Consider the following 15949-nt stretch of genomic DNA (forward strand, 5'->3'; position numbering starts at 1 on the left):
CAAGTGCTATCTACAAAGGTCCAGAGTAGTGAATGGTGGGGATTCAGATTCTGCTTTTCTCCATCCGGTGGCATTGCTCGTGATTAGAGTGAATGCCCTCCATCTAACTCTGCAAGATGGCTAACCAAGTGGCAGAGATGCAACAGATTTGGGTGGGAGATAGGTAAAGGGCTAGAGTGACCAGTGTTAGCGGCACTGTACTGAAGCAATAACATTTTCAATTAGTATTGGGCTATAACGTCACATCATAAGCTTACCAGTGCCACAAAAACAGCAGTATTGAATAAACAGGAAATTGAGGAGAATCCATCTGCACTGGTATGCGCGACACAGCCTAATTGTCAAAATGACAAGGGCGGTGGTGGGGGGGGGGGGGGGGGGGCGGACAGACAGGATTTACTTTACAATTGGTAAATTACTATTCGGTAAGTCAGTTGAAGCAGACGCGGTAGTACCTTGGAAAACGGAATTGCGTTAGTGCTTCATTTGTAGAACTATCGGGGGAAGGTGCAGCAGAGCGTTAGTTGTCGGACAGTCCATTCCAAAGGGCTATCACAGACAAGGTAGGCTTGAAGAGCCACCATCCGTAAAGGATCACGATCTGATTTGAAAGTATGAGATGAGAGGGAAAAAAGAGAGGTGACAAACAGGGAAATCTCAAAAATATCATCAAGCCTAGACATTTCTGTTCAGGGCCAGTGAAGGTTCGATCCCACAATCTACCAGCAAGTTAAAAATCTCTGTCAAAAAGCGGCCGGAGAAACCGCAGATAACCCAAGCGGTGATTTTCAGTGTAATTCTCGAGTTTGCCTCTTCGTGTACATTACCCGCGGGCTTAGAGACCAACGGTCAATAACTGACACAGTTTGGTTGACATTGGTTTTGAAAAATCGGATTGTTTGAAGCAGAGAAACAGGTAAAACAGTTCTTTCCACTGGGCTGCTAAAGTAGCGATACAATGGCCTGCATTGACGTACTGCCCTTCCCTAATGCCCCTGGAAGGCACCAATCTGAAATAAAACTCAGAAATTTTGGACATGCACAGCATTAGGATTGAATGGGCCAATTATCTACGAAGGGCCAGGCTGGGGAATGGTGGGGATTCAGATTCTGCTTTTCTGGTAGTGGTGGACCTTCAGTGGCATTGCTCGTGGTTAGAGTGAATGCCCACCCTGCTCGATTACCAACCAGGTAGCAGAGGTAACAAGAAGCTAGAGGTAAAATCTCTGTATCTCTAACCCCACCACCACCCACTTTGCCCAATTAGCACATCACACTCTTCCCCCCTCCCTCCCACTGCTTCTCCTTCACACAGTGACTGACCCACTGTCTATGGAAAACTTTTCCTGTTTCTAATTCCTGAAACTCCCTCAATCGCATGGAACATAGGAAGGAAAAGCAGCCACTAAAGGTCATTCTAGCTATTGTGGTGAAACGAGTTTGGATTTAAGAGTACGGGAGGCTTCAGGCCAAAGTGACAAACTGTAGAATGTGTCAATGTGAGGGCCTCATTGAGAACTCAGTCTCAAAGGGAGAAAAAAACACACCCTCTCAAGCCAAGACAGTTCATTACTCACTGTAGAGTAAATGTGGAAACGTCTTCCCCATAAATATTGGCATCTATCAGTTTACTACCTTTACTATTGAGTTTGATAAGTGCATGTATGAAAGTGTGCTTTGTGTGTAAGTGTGTGCATATACAAGTGTGCGTTTACGAGGCTGTGTGGGCATGCAAGTGTATTTGTCTGTATGTGTGTACAAACTGTATACAAGTGTGTGCATGTATATGTGAGTGGATATGTATGCACAAGTGTGTGTATGCAAGCTTGTGCAAATGTATGTATGGGTGTGGCAAGTATGTGTATGTGTATGTAGAAGGGTGTGCAAATGTATGTGCATGTGTGTGTATAGGTGTGTGCATATACATGTGTGTGTGTGTGTGTGTGTGTGTGTGTGTGTATGTCCCTGTCTGTGTGAGTATAAGTGGGTTTGTGTGTGTATAAATGTGTGCATGAGTGTGTATGGGTGTGTGTGTGTGTATGTGCGTATAAGTTTGTGCATGTATAAGTGGGTGTGTGTGTATAGCTGTGTGTACCTGTGTGTGTGTCTGCGTGTGAATGTGTGTGAGAGAGACGTGTGTGTGAATGTATGTGTGTGTATGAGTGTGTGTGTGTGTATGTGTGTGAGAGAGAGGTTGTGTGTGTGAATGTGCGTGCGTGTGTGTGTGTCTGTGTGAATGTGTGTGAGAGAGGTTGTGTATGTGAATGTGCGTGCGTGTGTGTGTCTGTGTGAGTGTGTGTGAATGTGTGTGAGAGAGGTTGCGTGTGTGAATGTGCGTGCGTGTGTGTGTGTGTGTTAGTGTGTGTGTGCATGTGTGTGAGAGAGGTTGTGTGTGTGAATGTGCGTGCGTGTGTGTCTGTGTTTGTGTGTGTGTGTGTGAGAGAGGTTGTGTGTGTGAATGTGCGTGCGTGTGTGTGTGTGTCTGTGTTAGTGTGTGTGTGTGTGTGAATGTGCGTGAGAGAGGTTGTGTGTGAATGTGCGTGTGTGTGTGTGTGTTAGACCTTGTTACATAGGTTGTTTATACAAGTGAGCACATTTGTATTCACTGTGGTATACTGAAATAGGGTGAATGGGTGTAAATTGGCATCTTTCAATTAGCACAATAGTGATTGTTTTTGGCACAAGGTGGGACACAGTGCAGAATAAGGTCACACTTTAAAAAGCACAGTAAGGGGCAATGGATTCTGATTTAACATCTGAACAGAAGCTATCTTCTCAGTTTACTGTTGTCTTCGCTCTTGGCTGTATGATCCATTGAAACCATATATTGGCTCTTCAAATGGTGGGGACTAAATGGCAACATTCAGGGTTAAAAAAGTGCTTCAAATGATCATTCTGTCAATGTTACATGGGGGGAGGGGGCGAGTGTTTTTGGCAAGCACCCAGAAAGGACTCATTGCTGTCTATGACTTGTCTTAGAGATTTTCCCCATGGCATGAAACATGAGAATGTCACTATATACAATATAACATTCAATGTGATCTATTAGGAAAGCTAAGGGTTAAAGCTGAGATCCCAGTGGAGGTACACCCGGGTTGGGAGGACATCTATGAGAAATTGTGAAGCACAGAGACTAAAGAGTCAGTGTCTGGCACATTCCTGAGATGTATCCTGGTTGTTCAGGGATATGGATGGACTTCAGAGCTGCCCTAAGGCTGTCCGTGTAGAATGGAGGCCAAACTCTCCTCCATCCTCTATATTGCCATTGGGTTTATTTTTGGTAATTATGCCAAAAACAAGGTACCGATAGGAATTTTGAGCACAGACTGTCCGTCTTGGAATGATTCCTAAGTCAATGGAGAATGTGGGGAAGACCTTGAAGAGCTGATGGTGGCAGAAGGATGGAGGTGGATGGCGCTGAGTTGCTTGTAGCCTGGGCATCCCGAGGTGTTGCTGCAATGCTCCCCAACCCTCACCCCTCCCCGAAAGGAGGAGATGCACAAGCATCTGGGGAGGGTGAAGGGGAACTCTAAAAAAAAATGCAAAGGCTTTCCCGCTAAGGCATCTGGCAGATATTCTCTCCTTACCCACTGTCTGCTCTGTCATTGTATACAACTCATGCTTAAATATGAAGGATATGCATACTTCATTTAAGCATTTATAAACATGTCGGGGGGACATCAAAGAACATTCTTTTTAGCATTACCATTCCTTCTGAAAACTCAGTAACCCGTTTGCAACAGTCTGGTAAGAAGGTTCACATTTGTGAAGATCCTTGTCCAACAAACAGGTAATGTTGCCTCTTGAGCGATTGCTCTGGGACCATTCTAGGACGGTCGCATTGTTAGCCTAAAGATTTGGCTTAAATCCGATCATCGGAACAAACCAGGGTGTGCAAGAAAAGCTGACAACAGCAGGGTCAGCTCAATGGCTTGCAGTCTGTGTACCTATGAAGGATGCCCTCACACTAAACCTGGTCAAAAGGGGACTCCAGAAGATACAGACCACACAACTGGTCACACAGTTGCCAGCAACTGTCTGCTTTTCTTCTGGGCGAGGCCAAGATTTCTCGCGATGTTCCTCTTCGTTCTTGTTTTGAGTGCACTCATGAGCGTTTTCAAAAGGGATTCAAAATCGCTGTGGGCCACCGCCTATTTAAGACTGAGACAACAAAGGTGATGTAAGGATGGAGGACTCTAAGCTACGGACAGCTGAACTCACAGAGGCAACCCATTAAACTCTGCTGCCTCACCACAGTTCAGCTCCGCCCTGCCTGCTTGCAGGGTGGCAGAATGGCAGAAGCATTAACAGCCTCAGAAGTAGGCCATTCGGCCAATTGAGCATGCTAGGATCCTGATGAAGCAGTGACTGCATGTTGCCTAGCCATGGTGGTGTCACAACATTAGTGATCACAGCTACAAGATCACAGGGTGGCAGCTGGCACTTGAATCGACCTCTTATAGAAACTTAACAAAGTGAGATGCGCCTCTCCCAACACAGAAACTGATGGATTTTAAGGGTTAGCGAAGACAATGGACAGTTGATCGAAGCTAATGCACTTCAGTGTGTCTGACGCAACTTAAGTGTTCTGCTAGTCAGTATTGCACGTTTCCTTGTTTTTAATGTGTGTTGTTTGTTCTCAGTTCATAAAACCGTGGAAGGAACAGGAAAAAAGAGAAAAAAAAGGCAAATTAATTATGAGCTGCAGTTCATAAATACTCCCCTTTAAAAGATATTGTTTTGTTTCAGTTATCAATTGCAACCACACGACACTTCGGAAAACAGGTCTTTGTGAAACGTTTGAAGTTTCCCAGCTTTCTATTTTGCCCATCATTACAAGAGATAATCACCTTCAAGGAAGGTAGTTATAAATATTATTAGGCCGGGTTAAAACCCCCTGCGTAGTATTGTTTTATACGTATTCTATTCATATAGTAAGAGCTATGAAAAAAGTATTCAAAGTTGTTTATGAAATTGCTTCCTCGTTATTTGTTGTAAGATGTCCTGTATCAATATAATGCTAACACTGGCTCTTCAAAAAAGTCTGTTTTTTTTTCCTCTGTAAGCCCAGGTATAATAATGATTTTTTTTTGTTTCCTTTTGTGTGTTTTGTTCTGTTGCTGTATTTATATGAGTGTTGTGTTTTGTGTGTGTGTTGTGTGTATGTGTGTGTCATGTGTTTGTAAGTTTGATGGCCTACTGATTATATTAACCTACTGTGGGTGTGTGTGTGTGTGTGTGTGTGTGTCTGTGTGTGTGTGAGTGTGTTTGTGTGTCTCTGTGTGTGTGTGTGTGTGTGTGTGTGTGTCTCTCTGTGAGTGTGTGTCTGTGTGTGCATGTGTGTGTCTCTGTGTGTGAGTGTGTGTGTGTGTGTGTGAGTGTGTGTGTGTGTGTGTGTGTGTGTGTGTCTCTCTGTGAGTGTGTGTCTGTGTGTGCATGTGTGTGTCTCTGTGTGTGAGTGTGTGTGTGTGTGTGTGAGTGTGTGTGTGTGCGTGTTTGTTTGTAGTTGTTTCTGTTGCGGAGGGTGTTCCTGTGTTTTATTTTCTCTTTCTCTCTCTCTCTCTCTCTCTCTTACACACTCTCTCTCTCTCTCTATCTCTCTCTCTCTCTCTTTCTCTCACTCTGCCTTCACGATTTGTGGGTCTTGCTGGTCTTGAAGGACACCTGTAGCACCCGGTCACCCAGGCGATAGCCGTTCAGGCTGGCGATGGCCATTGCTGCCTCATCGTAGTTGGTCATGGTGACGAAGCCAAAGCCTTTGCACTTGTTGGTGTTGAAGTCGCGGATGACCTTGACGTTGGTGACCGCTCCGAAGGGCCCGAACAGCTGCCACAGGACACTCTCGTCCGCCTCCGGGGAGAGGTTGTACACAAAGATGCACCAGCCGGTGCCCGCTGGGCCCGAGAGGTTGACGCCAGCGAGGCTCGTCATGCCCTCGATGGTGATCGGAGAGAACCTGGTGGACAGAGAGAGAGGGCTGCTTGGGTGTGAATCAGATCTTCCAACACTTCTCATACATACACACAGCACATAGAAATATACATTATGCGGAGGCCAGCACTGACTGCTGAACTTCTAACTTCACTTCTCTACTTTATAAGGGCTGTAATGTTGAACTTCTAGCTTCTTCTACTGTACTTTTGCACCTAAGACGGTCGGGGAATTGAGTACAAGCTCCACTTAGCCTCGCTCCTTGGCCTGACACAACCTGCCCATCTTCTCTCTCACCTATCCCCCCTACCCTTCCCACTGACCGATCCCCGCCACTCCCTACTTGCACTCACCTATCCCCATCCCACCTACCTTCACCAGCCCCACCCCTCCTCTCTCTACTTATTTCAGAGTTCCTTCCCCCTACCCCTATTTCTGAAGAAGGATTCCGACCCAAAACGTCAGCTTTCCTGCTCCTCTGATGCAGCTTGGCCTGCTGTGTTGATCCAGCTTCACACCTTGTTATCTCTGACTCCAGCATCTGCAGTTCCTACAATCTCTGCAGCTTTCTAAGACATTGGTTAGGCCACACTTACAATATTGTGTTCATTTCTGGTCGCCACATTACAGGAAGGATGTGGGGGCTTTGGAGATGGTGCAGAACAGGTTTACCAGGATGCTGCCTGGAGTAGAGAATATGAGCTATGAGGAGAGGCTAGAATAATGCGTGTTGTTTTCTCTGGAGCCACAGTGGCTGAGGGGAAACTTGATATAAATCTATAAAATTATGAGATAGGGTTGTCAGTCAGAATCTTATTGCCAGAAGTGGAAACGTAGGGAGTGTGCATTTAAGGTGAGAGGGGGAAAGTTCAAAGGAGATGTTAGGGGCAAGGTTTTTACACAGGGAGTGGTAGGAGTCTGGAACCCACTGCCAGGCGATGGTGGTGGAGGCAGACGTGATAAGGGTATTTAAGGGGCTTTTAGATAAGCACACAAATATGCAAGGATTGGAGGAATAAGGGTGAGGGATAGGCAGAAAGGATCAGTTTGATTTGGACCAAAACCAAAGTTGTTGGAAAAGCTCAGCAGGCCTGGAAGCATTTGTGAAGGGGAAAGCAGAGTTAACGTTTCGGGTCCGGTGACCCTTCCTCAGTTCTGAGGCACGGTGGCTCAGTGGTTAGCACTGCTGCCTCACATCACCAGGGACCTGGGTTCGATTCCACCCTGGGCGAATGTCTGTGAGGAGTTTGCACGTTCTCCCCGTGTCTCTACGTGGGTTTCCTCCAGGGGCTCCGGTTTCCTCCCACAGTCCAAAGATGTGCAGGCTAGGTGGATTGGCCGTTCTAAATTACCTGTAGTGTTCAGGGATGTGTAGATTAGGTGGGTCATCGTGGAGTGGGTCTGCGTGGGATGCTCTGAGGGTCAGTGTGCACTTGTTGGGCCGAAGGGCCTGTTTCCACACTGTAGGGATTCTATGAAATGAAATAAAACCAGATTCTAATTCTAGTTCAAGCAGCAGACAAGCTGTTTCAGGGCTGTTGAGGGCATCGGTTAGCTCAATTGGCTGGATGGTTTACAATGTAGAGTGATACTAATACTGCGGGTTCAGTCCCTGCACTGGCTGATGTTACTGTGATCCTTCTCAATCTCTCCCTTCACCTCAGGCATGGTGACCCTCTGGCTAAACCACTATCAGTCATACCTCTCTAATAAGAGAACAACCCTCCAGGTCAATGGTGATTTTACCTTTTCCCTAGTTATAGATCTCCCATGTCTTTCCATGTGTACGGTCATGATCTCCCTCCTCTGTGGTTGCATTGATTTGGGTATCTCTGGCTGGGCCATCCATTAATTGTCCATCCCTAATTGCCCTGGAGAAGGTGGTGGCGAGCTGCCTACCTGAACTATTGGAGTCCTTGTGCAGGGTGTGGTGCGTGTGGGTGGAGTGCTGCTCAGAGGGTTGGTGCACACTTGATTGGCTGAATGGCCTGCTTCCACACTGTAGGGATTCCATGCTTCTGTGTACATATGCCTGCAGATGCCATTAGGGAGGGTGTCCCAGGATTTTTTAACCCCCACCATCAGTGTTGCTGGGTTGAAGTTCTTGAATTCCCTCCCTGACAGTATTGCGGGTTCCCCTGCACCACAACACCTAACATAGTAATGACCACGTCAATTGTGAATGTATCTGGTTCACTGGTGACCTTCTGGAAGGAAATTGTTGACCTTGCCTGGCCTGGCCTACATGTGACTCCAGACCCACAGCAATGTGGTTGAAGCTGCCTCTGGGTAATTAGGGATGGGCAATAAATGCTGCTTGGCCAGCGACACCCTCATCCTGTGAATGAATATAGACAAGCCAGCTCACCGCCATCTTCTCAAGGACAATTAGGGACTAGCTCATAAACACCAGTCAAGGGACGTCTACATTTTGTAACAAATTTTTTTTTTAGAAAAAGTTGTAATATTGGAAAAATCAGAATTGTAAGTTTGTCCAACAGCATTTTTTGGCTGTTGGCACATATAGCTACAGAATTGCCTAGAATACACTGATTGGCTATACCCATCCTCTTCGATGTTCTATGAATATTATTCAACATTTTCTCACGTGTACATCCCTTACTGCTTGCTGACGCATCTCCCAATTCTTCTTAGAATCTCTAGAGTGTGGAAAGGGGGATTCGGCCCATTGGGTCGTCACTGACCCTCCGAAGGGCATCCCATCTAGACCCACCCCAGTATCCCCATGATAACCATGGCCAATCCACCCAGCCTGCACATCATGGGGCGATTTCTGCACGGCCAACCCCACCCTAACCTGCACATGCTTGGACTGTGAGTGGAAACCGGAGCACCCGAAGGAAACCCATGCAGACACGGAGAGAACGTGCAAACTCCATACAGGCAGTCCCCGAAGGCTGTGAACCAAACCTGGGTCCCTGGTGCCGTGAGACAGCAGTGCAAACCACCGAGCCACCCACTTTGCAAATACTGTCGGTGTCCACAGCACTGGCAAAGTTGGAGCACAAACATAATTCTTGGTACTAGCAAGGAAGGTGTTCTGTTGAGCAAGGTACCGAGCAGCATTCCTTAATGTTCAATTTGGGACTGTGATTATTAGTGAGTTAGGGGATCACCTCTTAGGTCTTTGGACAAAGGCACATTGATGTTTTACAGCAGTGGCCATTTGGCTGGATAAGCATCTTCTGGTGTTCATCCATGCAACACCTCCTCTTAACCCACTCTAATGTAACACTATCAGCTGTTTAATTTAAAAGCATATCATGCTGGTGCTGACCTATGCAAAACAGAAATTCCACTATCACTATTTTTCCTACTCTTTTCTCCCTGGTAAACTTATCTAGCTTTCCCTTATCTTCACTTCTACCGAATAGCAATCAGGCTCTGCATTCTCTGGGTAGCTAAGGGTTTCTCTAGAATTCCCTTTTGGATTTATTCATGACTATCTGACATCGATGTAACACAGCATTCAGTAACATCACCCAGTTCAGGGAAACAGTGTTGTATGTAATGTGCTTAAAAAATTGTTTGTCCTGTCTAGTTTGTATTCTAGTACAGAGCTGGTGATGGATTGAGCCTTAAGCCGTGCACCTTCCAGCAACTAGCTCAGAGTGGGAACGGACTTGGAATCATCAGCAGATGACCACTGTATCAGGTGATTGGGGTGGCTGGGGTGGGAAATGGCCCCTCATAAACACTTTAAATAGATTCTGTCATCAATGAGACCTATTGAGTAGACCCTTAGGAAAAGCCTGGAAACATTGAAAATGAGGCACAATGTTAAAGTGGACATCTTGTGGTGCCGTGGATAGGGGCTTGGCTTCTGAGTCAATAGTTGTCCAAGTTGAACGCCACTCCAGGACCTGAGTGTAGAGAGTATATTCACCACACAGCCACAACACGTCAGGGTAGCAATCAGTAAATCCATGGCAAGGACAAAAACAGAGAGATTCCTGGTCAGGCATGTGATGGAAAAGAATTGGAGCCTCCCCCGCCAACCTATTTGTCGCTGTATTTTATGCACGTAGGGTGCATGTCGCCACAGCAACTGAGTGAACATCAAATCGTTGTACGAGAGAAGATCAACAGAATAGACATCACACATTCAGACTCCACTACAGTGAGATGTGCCTTGAGCAACACCTGGTAACATATGAGCCAATAACTAGGAAAACAATAAAATTGGCCAAGGAGCTTGCCAATAAACCCTAATCGGTTCAGTTGCATCACTTTGCGTCTAGTTTCACATTAGATTGTCGCCCTCCGCAATGACCCAGCCAACCATTGAGAAAGACCACCAGCTTCTTGGGGCAATGAGGGATGGGCGACTATTACAGTCGCAGGAATGAATGAAGCTCGCCGAAAAGAGGAAGTCACTCATCAGGACACACACAAGAGTGCCAAATGCCAAACCATTACGATTTATACTGCCGATTGGTTGGCAAGTCAATTCTAATAGGCCATAGAGAAAGCAACAGGAAATTATAAACTTGCCAAGCTCCAGGATAATTCAAAAAAAGGAGCCAAAATTTGAACATATTCCTTTGGTTTGCAGAGCCAAACTTGACAACTGTTCCTCGTGTGGTTTAAATTGTTGTGACCACTTGAAATTTGGAGTTCTGGTGTCTGTTCTTATGAGTGCAAGATGAGAAACCTCAGCAACTTGTCTCTCTGTTTAACAATATTTGAGGTCTAGTCCAAATTATCAAACAAGTTAGAGTGCAGTGATTATAGTTCACAGCATGGGAAATGCTTCAACATTGTCCCGTTCTTCGTGATGGAGAACCACTGAGCTAACAGAATGGTCTAGGCATTCATAGTGGACAACATCATGCTTGACAAGATGGTATGGAGGCATGTGTTGTTTTTAATTCATTCATGGAATGAGCGTGTGTCTCAGGCTAGGCCAGCATTTATTGCCCATCCCAGAAGGCAATTATGAGTCAACCACATGATCTGTGGGACTGGAGTTACATGTAGACCAGACAGATGGCAATTTCATTTTCTAAAGCAGACAAGCGAACCATCCAACATGTTCCTGCCAATGCTCATCATTCTGGCTCTTAATTCCAGAGTTTTATTGAATTCAAATTCCACCATCTGGTGTGGTAGGATACGAAACCAAGTGCCCAGGATGTTACCTGGGTCTTTGCATTAACACTCCAGTGATAATACTACTAGGCCATCACCTCCCTGCTGTCTGCTGGACTAAAGTGTAGTTAATCATAAATGATTAGCTATTAGTGTTTCACACTGTATTTGCTTCTGAGTCAAAGTTCATATCCCATTTCAGAGATTGGAGCGCAAGATCAGGGCTGATTTTCCCAGTGTAGTATGGAGACAGTGCTGCACTGTCAGAGGCGCGATCCTTCAGATAAGACATCGAACTCAAAGCCCCATAAATCTGCCAGTCCATTGACATGAAGCCATATTGAAGCAGGGGCAGTGACTTGTCCCTAGGACCCTGCTCAAATGCATCCCTCAAATAAAAGCTAATATGGTCATCAGCACAACCTCTCTGATGAAGGGTCTAGGCCCAAAATGTCAGCTTTTGTGCTCCTGAGATGCTGCTTGGCCTGCTGTGTTCATCCAGCTCCACACTTTGTTATCATGGATTCTCCAGCATCTGCAGTTCCCATTATCTCTGGTCATTAGCACATGTCAGGTTGTGGGAGCTTGCTGTGCATCAATTGGCTGGCAGATTTCCTGCATTACCGTGGAGAATATGTCCCAAAGGTACTTCATTATGATGCAGCTTGGGACCTCCCGAGATTGGAAAAGGCATCACAAAAATGGCCATTTTCTCCATATCAACTGAACCTCTCAAAATCATTTTGAATGTTTAGGAGCAATTGTTGTGGCCCGATCCAAGTTCAGATCGGACATGTGTCTCTGAGATCCTACAGCTCTCGGCTATATCTAAGAGGTGAGCTCCAGGCGAACCCAAAAAAGCAAATTAAAAAGAGAAAGGAGTACACAACGGATTCTTAAAGAAGCAAATGAGGAAAATTCAAATACAAGGAGTGAAGATAAAATAGTTGAGGATAGTGACCTGTTTCGTTATTTGAGTTAAAACAGCAGCTCCTCCAGGGAGGAGACACATGAGGTAAATAGCTATCCAGTCTAGTCACCTAAAGGTCATGAACTGTTTATTAACCATCCGTCATTCTTCACAATTGTACACTGAACATTCGAAGAGCAATGCCTACCTCGATGACCTTGTTTATTTGCTGCTTCTCCCAGTAGCTAATTAATGGCTGGTTTAAGGCAATGATTAGTATTCAATCCGACCAGCTCTCATTTAAATTTGATGAAAATCACAAGCTGGTAATGGGAAGATTCACTGTATAGTGAGAGTATGGCTCAGAGCTTGCTCATCTCACCTCCAAGCCCTGAGTTTGCGGGTTTGAGTCCCAGCCTGGAAGTTCCTGCCTGTCAGCCAGACTGAGTGTCCTACTGCAGCATGGATGGAGCGTATGCACTGTAAAACATATCGACCCTGTTCCACCATTCAATGAGATCATGGTTGATCTGATAAACACCAGTTTTCTGCCACTTTGGTCTCCTTCTGGATTAAAAATCTATTTCAACCTTGATTATACTTAAAGATGCACAGCTTTAACAGTCTTTTGTCATAAAGACTTTTACAGATTTACCACCTTCTCACCTCATAGTTATCTTAAGTGGGTGACCTCTTACTCTGAGATTATACCTTCTGGTTGTAGATTTTCCCACAAGGGGAATTAATCTCCCCAGATCTACCCTACCAAGTTCTCTATGAATCTTAAGTCTAACATGTAGAGCCTCTCATTCTTCTAAAGTCCAATCAGCACAGACCCAACCCAATTATGATAAGACAATTCCTTCATACTTGGAATCTATCTTGCTGGAGAAACTCAGCAAGTGTGGCAGCATCTTTGGAGAGAGAAACAGAGTTAATGTTTCCAATCTTTCAGAACCTCAAACCTATTCTGAAGAAGAGTCATATCAGACTTGAAACGATAACTCTTTGTGGACAGATGCTGCCAGACCTGCTGAGTTTCCCGAGTATTCTCCAACATTTGCTGTGGTATTTTGCTTTTCATCTATGGAGTGAACCTCAATCAACTGCTGAAATGGTCCGTGTGGCCATTATATGGGAGCTTGCTGCATACAACTTAGCTGCCTTGTTTTCTACAGTTGACATTTTGTAACAACAAAGCGAGTGTTTCATGGTTGTAGAGATGCTGGGATGTCCCAAGGTTGTGAAAGCAGCTATATAAATGCAAATGTTTTTTTCTAGAAAAGCCAAAATGGATGATCTGCCTTTCGATGTCCCCTGGCACCAGGTCATGAGTCTTGTGTGTTGCCCCTACTCAGGATCACACTGAATCTGTGAAATTGCACATCTTGTGGATGCTAAGAACGAACACACAGCAAAGATGTCTATCCTGGCACTTCACACTAGAGTCAAATCCTGTTGTGAAGAGGGCAATATATACATCTAACAAACCCAATGAAACTCTCTGATCAGAAATGTCCAGCTGAAAACTCTGTAAAGGACATGTTTGGAGATTCGATGCCCCCAATCTCAAAATCCTAGGTACCCTGTAGGTTTGGTTAAATAGTGGATCAGCAGCAATCAAAATTCTAGTCCTAGAAGACATCTTAAATTCTCACTGAATCCTCTGTGATCAATATGAAATTTCTGTTATTGGTAACAAGCCTTGAGTTACACTAAAATTTCAGTCTCAGTGCGGTTTTGTCAGACTAAACCCAATTAATCTTAAAGTGGGCAATCTATTCCATGACCGTGCTATGTATCATTTCAAAACTAAATGCAAGTCATGAGCATTTGTTCAATGTCCAAAAAGGAAAGAAAACATCAAATAAAATCCAACTGCACTGTTAATACATGCCCCAAGAGTCGCACTGTTATTGACGTTAGAATTAATTGCAATTCAGACATTTCTGTTTCAATGGAAAGATTTTGCATTTTATGTCAAGAGCCTCACTGCTTCTCAACATGTTTCAAACGGCTCCATGCCCAATGAGTGATTTCTGAATTGCGGCCAGGTGTTGCTCAATGAGTGAAAGACAAAAACAGCATTGAGAGAACTGAAGAGCTGAGCGGGTTTTGATGGTGTTACATTGAGAGAGGAATGTCGACCTCAAAGTTGGGGAAGTCTCCCTCTGTCTGGTGACATGGAATGTTCAACCTGCCCATGGTTGAACCTCATTGAAAACTTGCCATTTTTGACAATGCACACGTACGTGTACAGAGGAATACTCAAACCACTGCAGTTGCTCGGAAGGCCAATATATTTTGCGGTGTCTCTGGTTTCCCTGGAAAATGGGGCGATATGCATTCATTCAGTGAACTGCATGAAAGGACCTTCAGAGCTGGTTCATGTTGCTGATTTCTGGAACCACCTTGCCATAGAAAGGGGGCAGAGACTTTGTGCATATATTTGAAGCTGAGGTAGATTGATTCTCAACCAACTGGGAAATCAACGGTTGTGGGAAAAGGGTAGAAAAGAGGATCTGAGGAATGTTGGATCATCTATGATCCTATTGAATGGCGGAGCAAGATCAACAACAATAATATTTGCTCAGACCATTGAGTATAGGAGTTGGGTTGTTATGTTGATGTTGCACAGGACGTTGTTGAGACTTCTTTTGGAGTACTGTGCCCAGTTCTGGTTACCCTGTTATAGAAAGGACATTATTAAGCTGGAGAGGGTTTGGAAGAGATTTACAAGGATGTTGCTGGGAATGGCGGGTTTGAGTTATAAGAAGTGGCTGGGTGGGGTGGGACTTCTTTCACTGGAACGTAGGAGGTTGAAGAGTGACTCTCACGAGAAATAGAGATAAAGTGAATGGCAGTGTCTTTTCCGTAGGGTGGGTGATTTGAAGATGAGGGAGTATATTTCTTAGGTAAGAGGAGAAAGATTTAAAAAAGCACATATGGGGCAATATTTTCACACAGAGAGGTTACTGTGTGGAATGAACTTTCAGAGGAAGTGGTGGATGCAGGTACAGTTACAATGTCTAAGATATTTGCATAAGTGCATGAATAAGGAATGTTTGTTGGGATTTGGGCCAAGCACAGGCAGGCAAGGCTAGGTTAGTTTGCGATTATGGTCAGCATGGACTGGTCACACTGAAGGGTCTGTTTCTGGGCTGTATGACTCTATAAGGGGCCAAGTGGTCTATTCCTGTCCCTAGTTCTGATGATCTTATAAAGCCAGTTGAGGCACATTGAAATTTAGAAGAATGAGAGGTGGTCTTATTAAACGGTGAGTGGGTGTTTCCCCTTCTGGGGAGATCTAAAAAACAGGAGCAACATAAGGAATTTCCTATTGAATTCGGAGGGGAGGAGGAATCTCTTCTTTCAGACGGTTCTTGGTGTTTGCAAATCTCTCCCCAGCCAGTAGTGGAGGGTGAGTTCATTAGATGCAGTCAGTGCTGAGTTGGACAGGTTTTTGATTGTTAAAGGAGGGTAAGCAGGGAACTGGAGTTACTGTCACATCAGGTCAACTATCATTTTACTGAATGATCGGAGCAGGCTTTTGTTTTAATTATTCATGGGATGAGGGCATCGCAGACGAGGCAGCATTTAATGTCCATCCCTAATTGCCCAGAGGGCAGTTAAGAGTCAACCGCATTGCTGTGGGCCTGGAGTCACAAACCAGGTAAGGATGGCAGTTTCTGTCCCTAAAGGACATTAGTGAATCAAATGGTTTTTTCCTGACAATGCATTCATGTCATCATTAGATTCTTAATTTCGGATGTTTATCGAATTCAAATTCCAAAATCTGCCAAAACAGGGTTTAAAACCAGGTAATTGTCTGGGGACCTGGGTCTCTGGATTAACAGTCGAGGAACAATACCACAAAGCCTTCCACCTCCCTGCTGTTTGCTTGACTGCTTGACATTTTGATTAACTTGGAGTCTATTTGCTTCTGAGTCAAAGTTCGCACCCCATTCCAGACTAAGGTTGACTTTCCCAGTGCAG

General features: G+C 44.9%; 1 protein-coding gene across 4 annotated transcripts in view; it reads right to left on the bottom strand.

Annotated features, from left to right (window-relative positions):
* Positions 1-5222: 5222 nt before the first annotated feature.
* The window catches only part of elavl3 (ELAV like neuron-specific RNA binding protein 3), a 252150-nt gene continuing 241423 nt past the window's right edge, over positions 5223-15949 (bottom strand). For 3 of the 4 annotated variants that reach the window (XM_048522068.2, XM_048522066.2, XM_048522065.2), the window contains exon 7: positions 5223-5977. In XM_048522068.2, coding sequence (XP_048378025.1) covers positions 5629-5977 — 349 coding nt within the window. In that variant the 3' untranslated portion in view covers positions 5223-5628. The remainder of the gene's footprint in view (positions 5978-15949) is intronic. The other variant, XM_048522067.2, reaches the window with a different exon arrangement.

Source organism: Stegostoma tigrinum, chromosome 35, assembly GCF_030684315.1.
Source record: "Stegostoma tigrinum isolate sSteTig4 chromosome 35, sSteTig4.hap1, whole genome shotgun sequence".
NCBI classification, from domain to species: domain Eukaryota; kingdom Metazoa; phylum Chordata; class Chondrichthyes; order Orectolobiformes; family Stegostomatidae; genus Stegostoma; species Stegostoma tigrinum.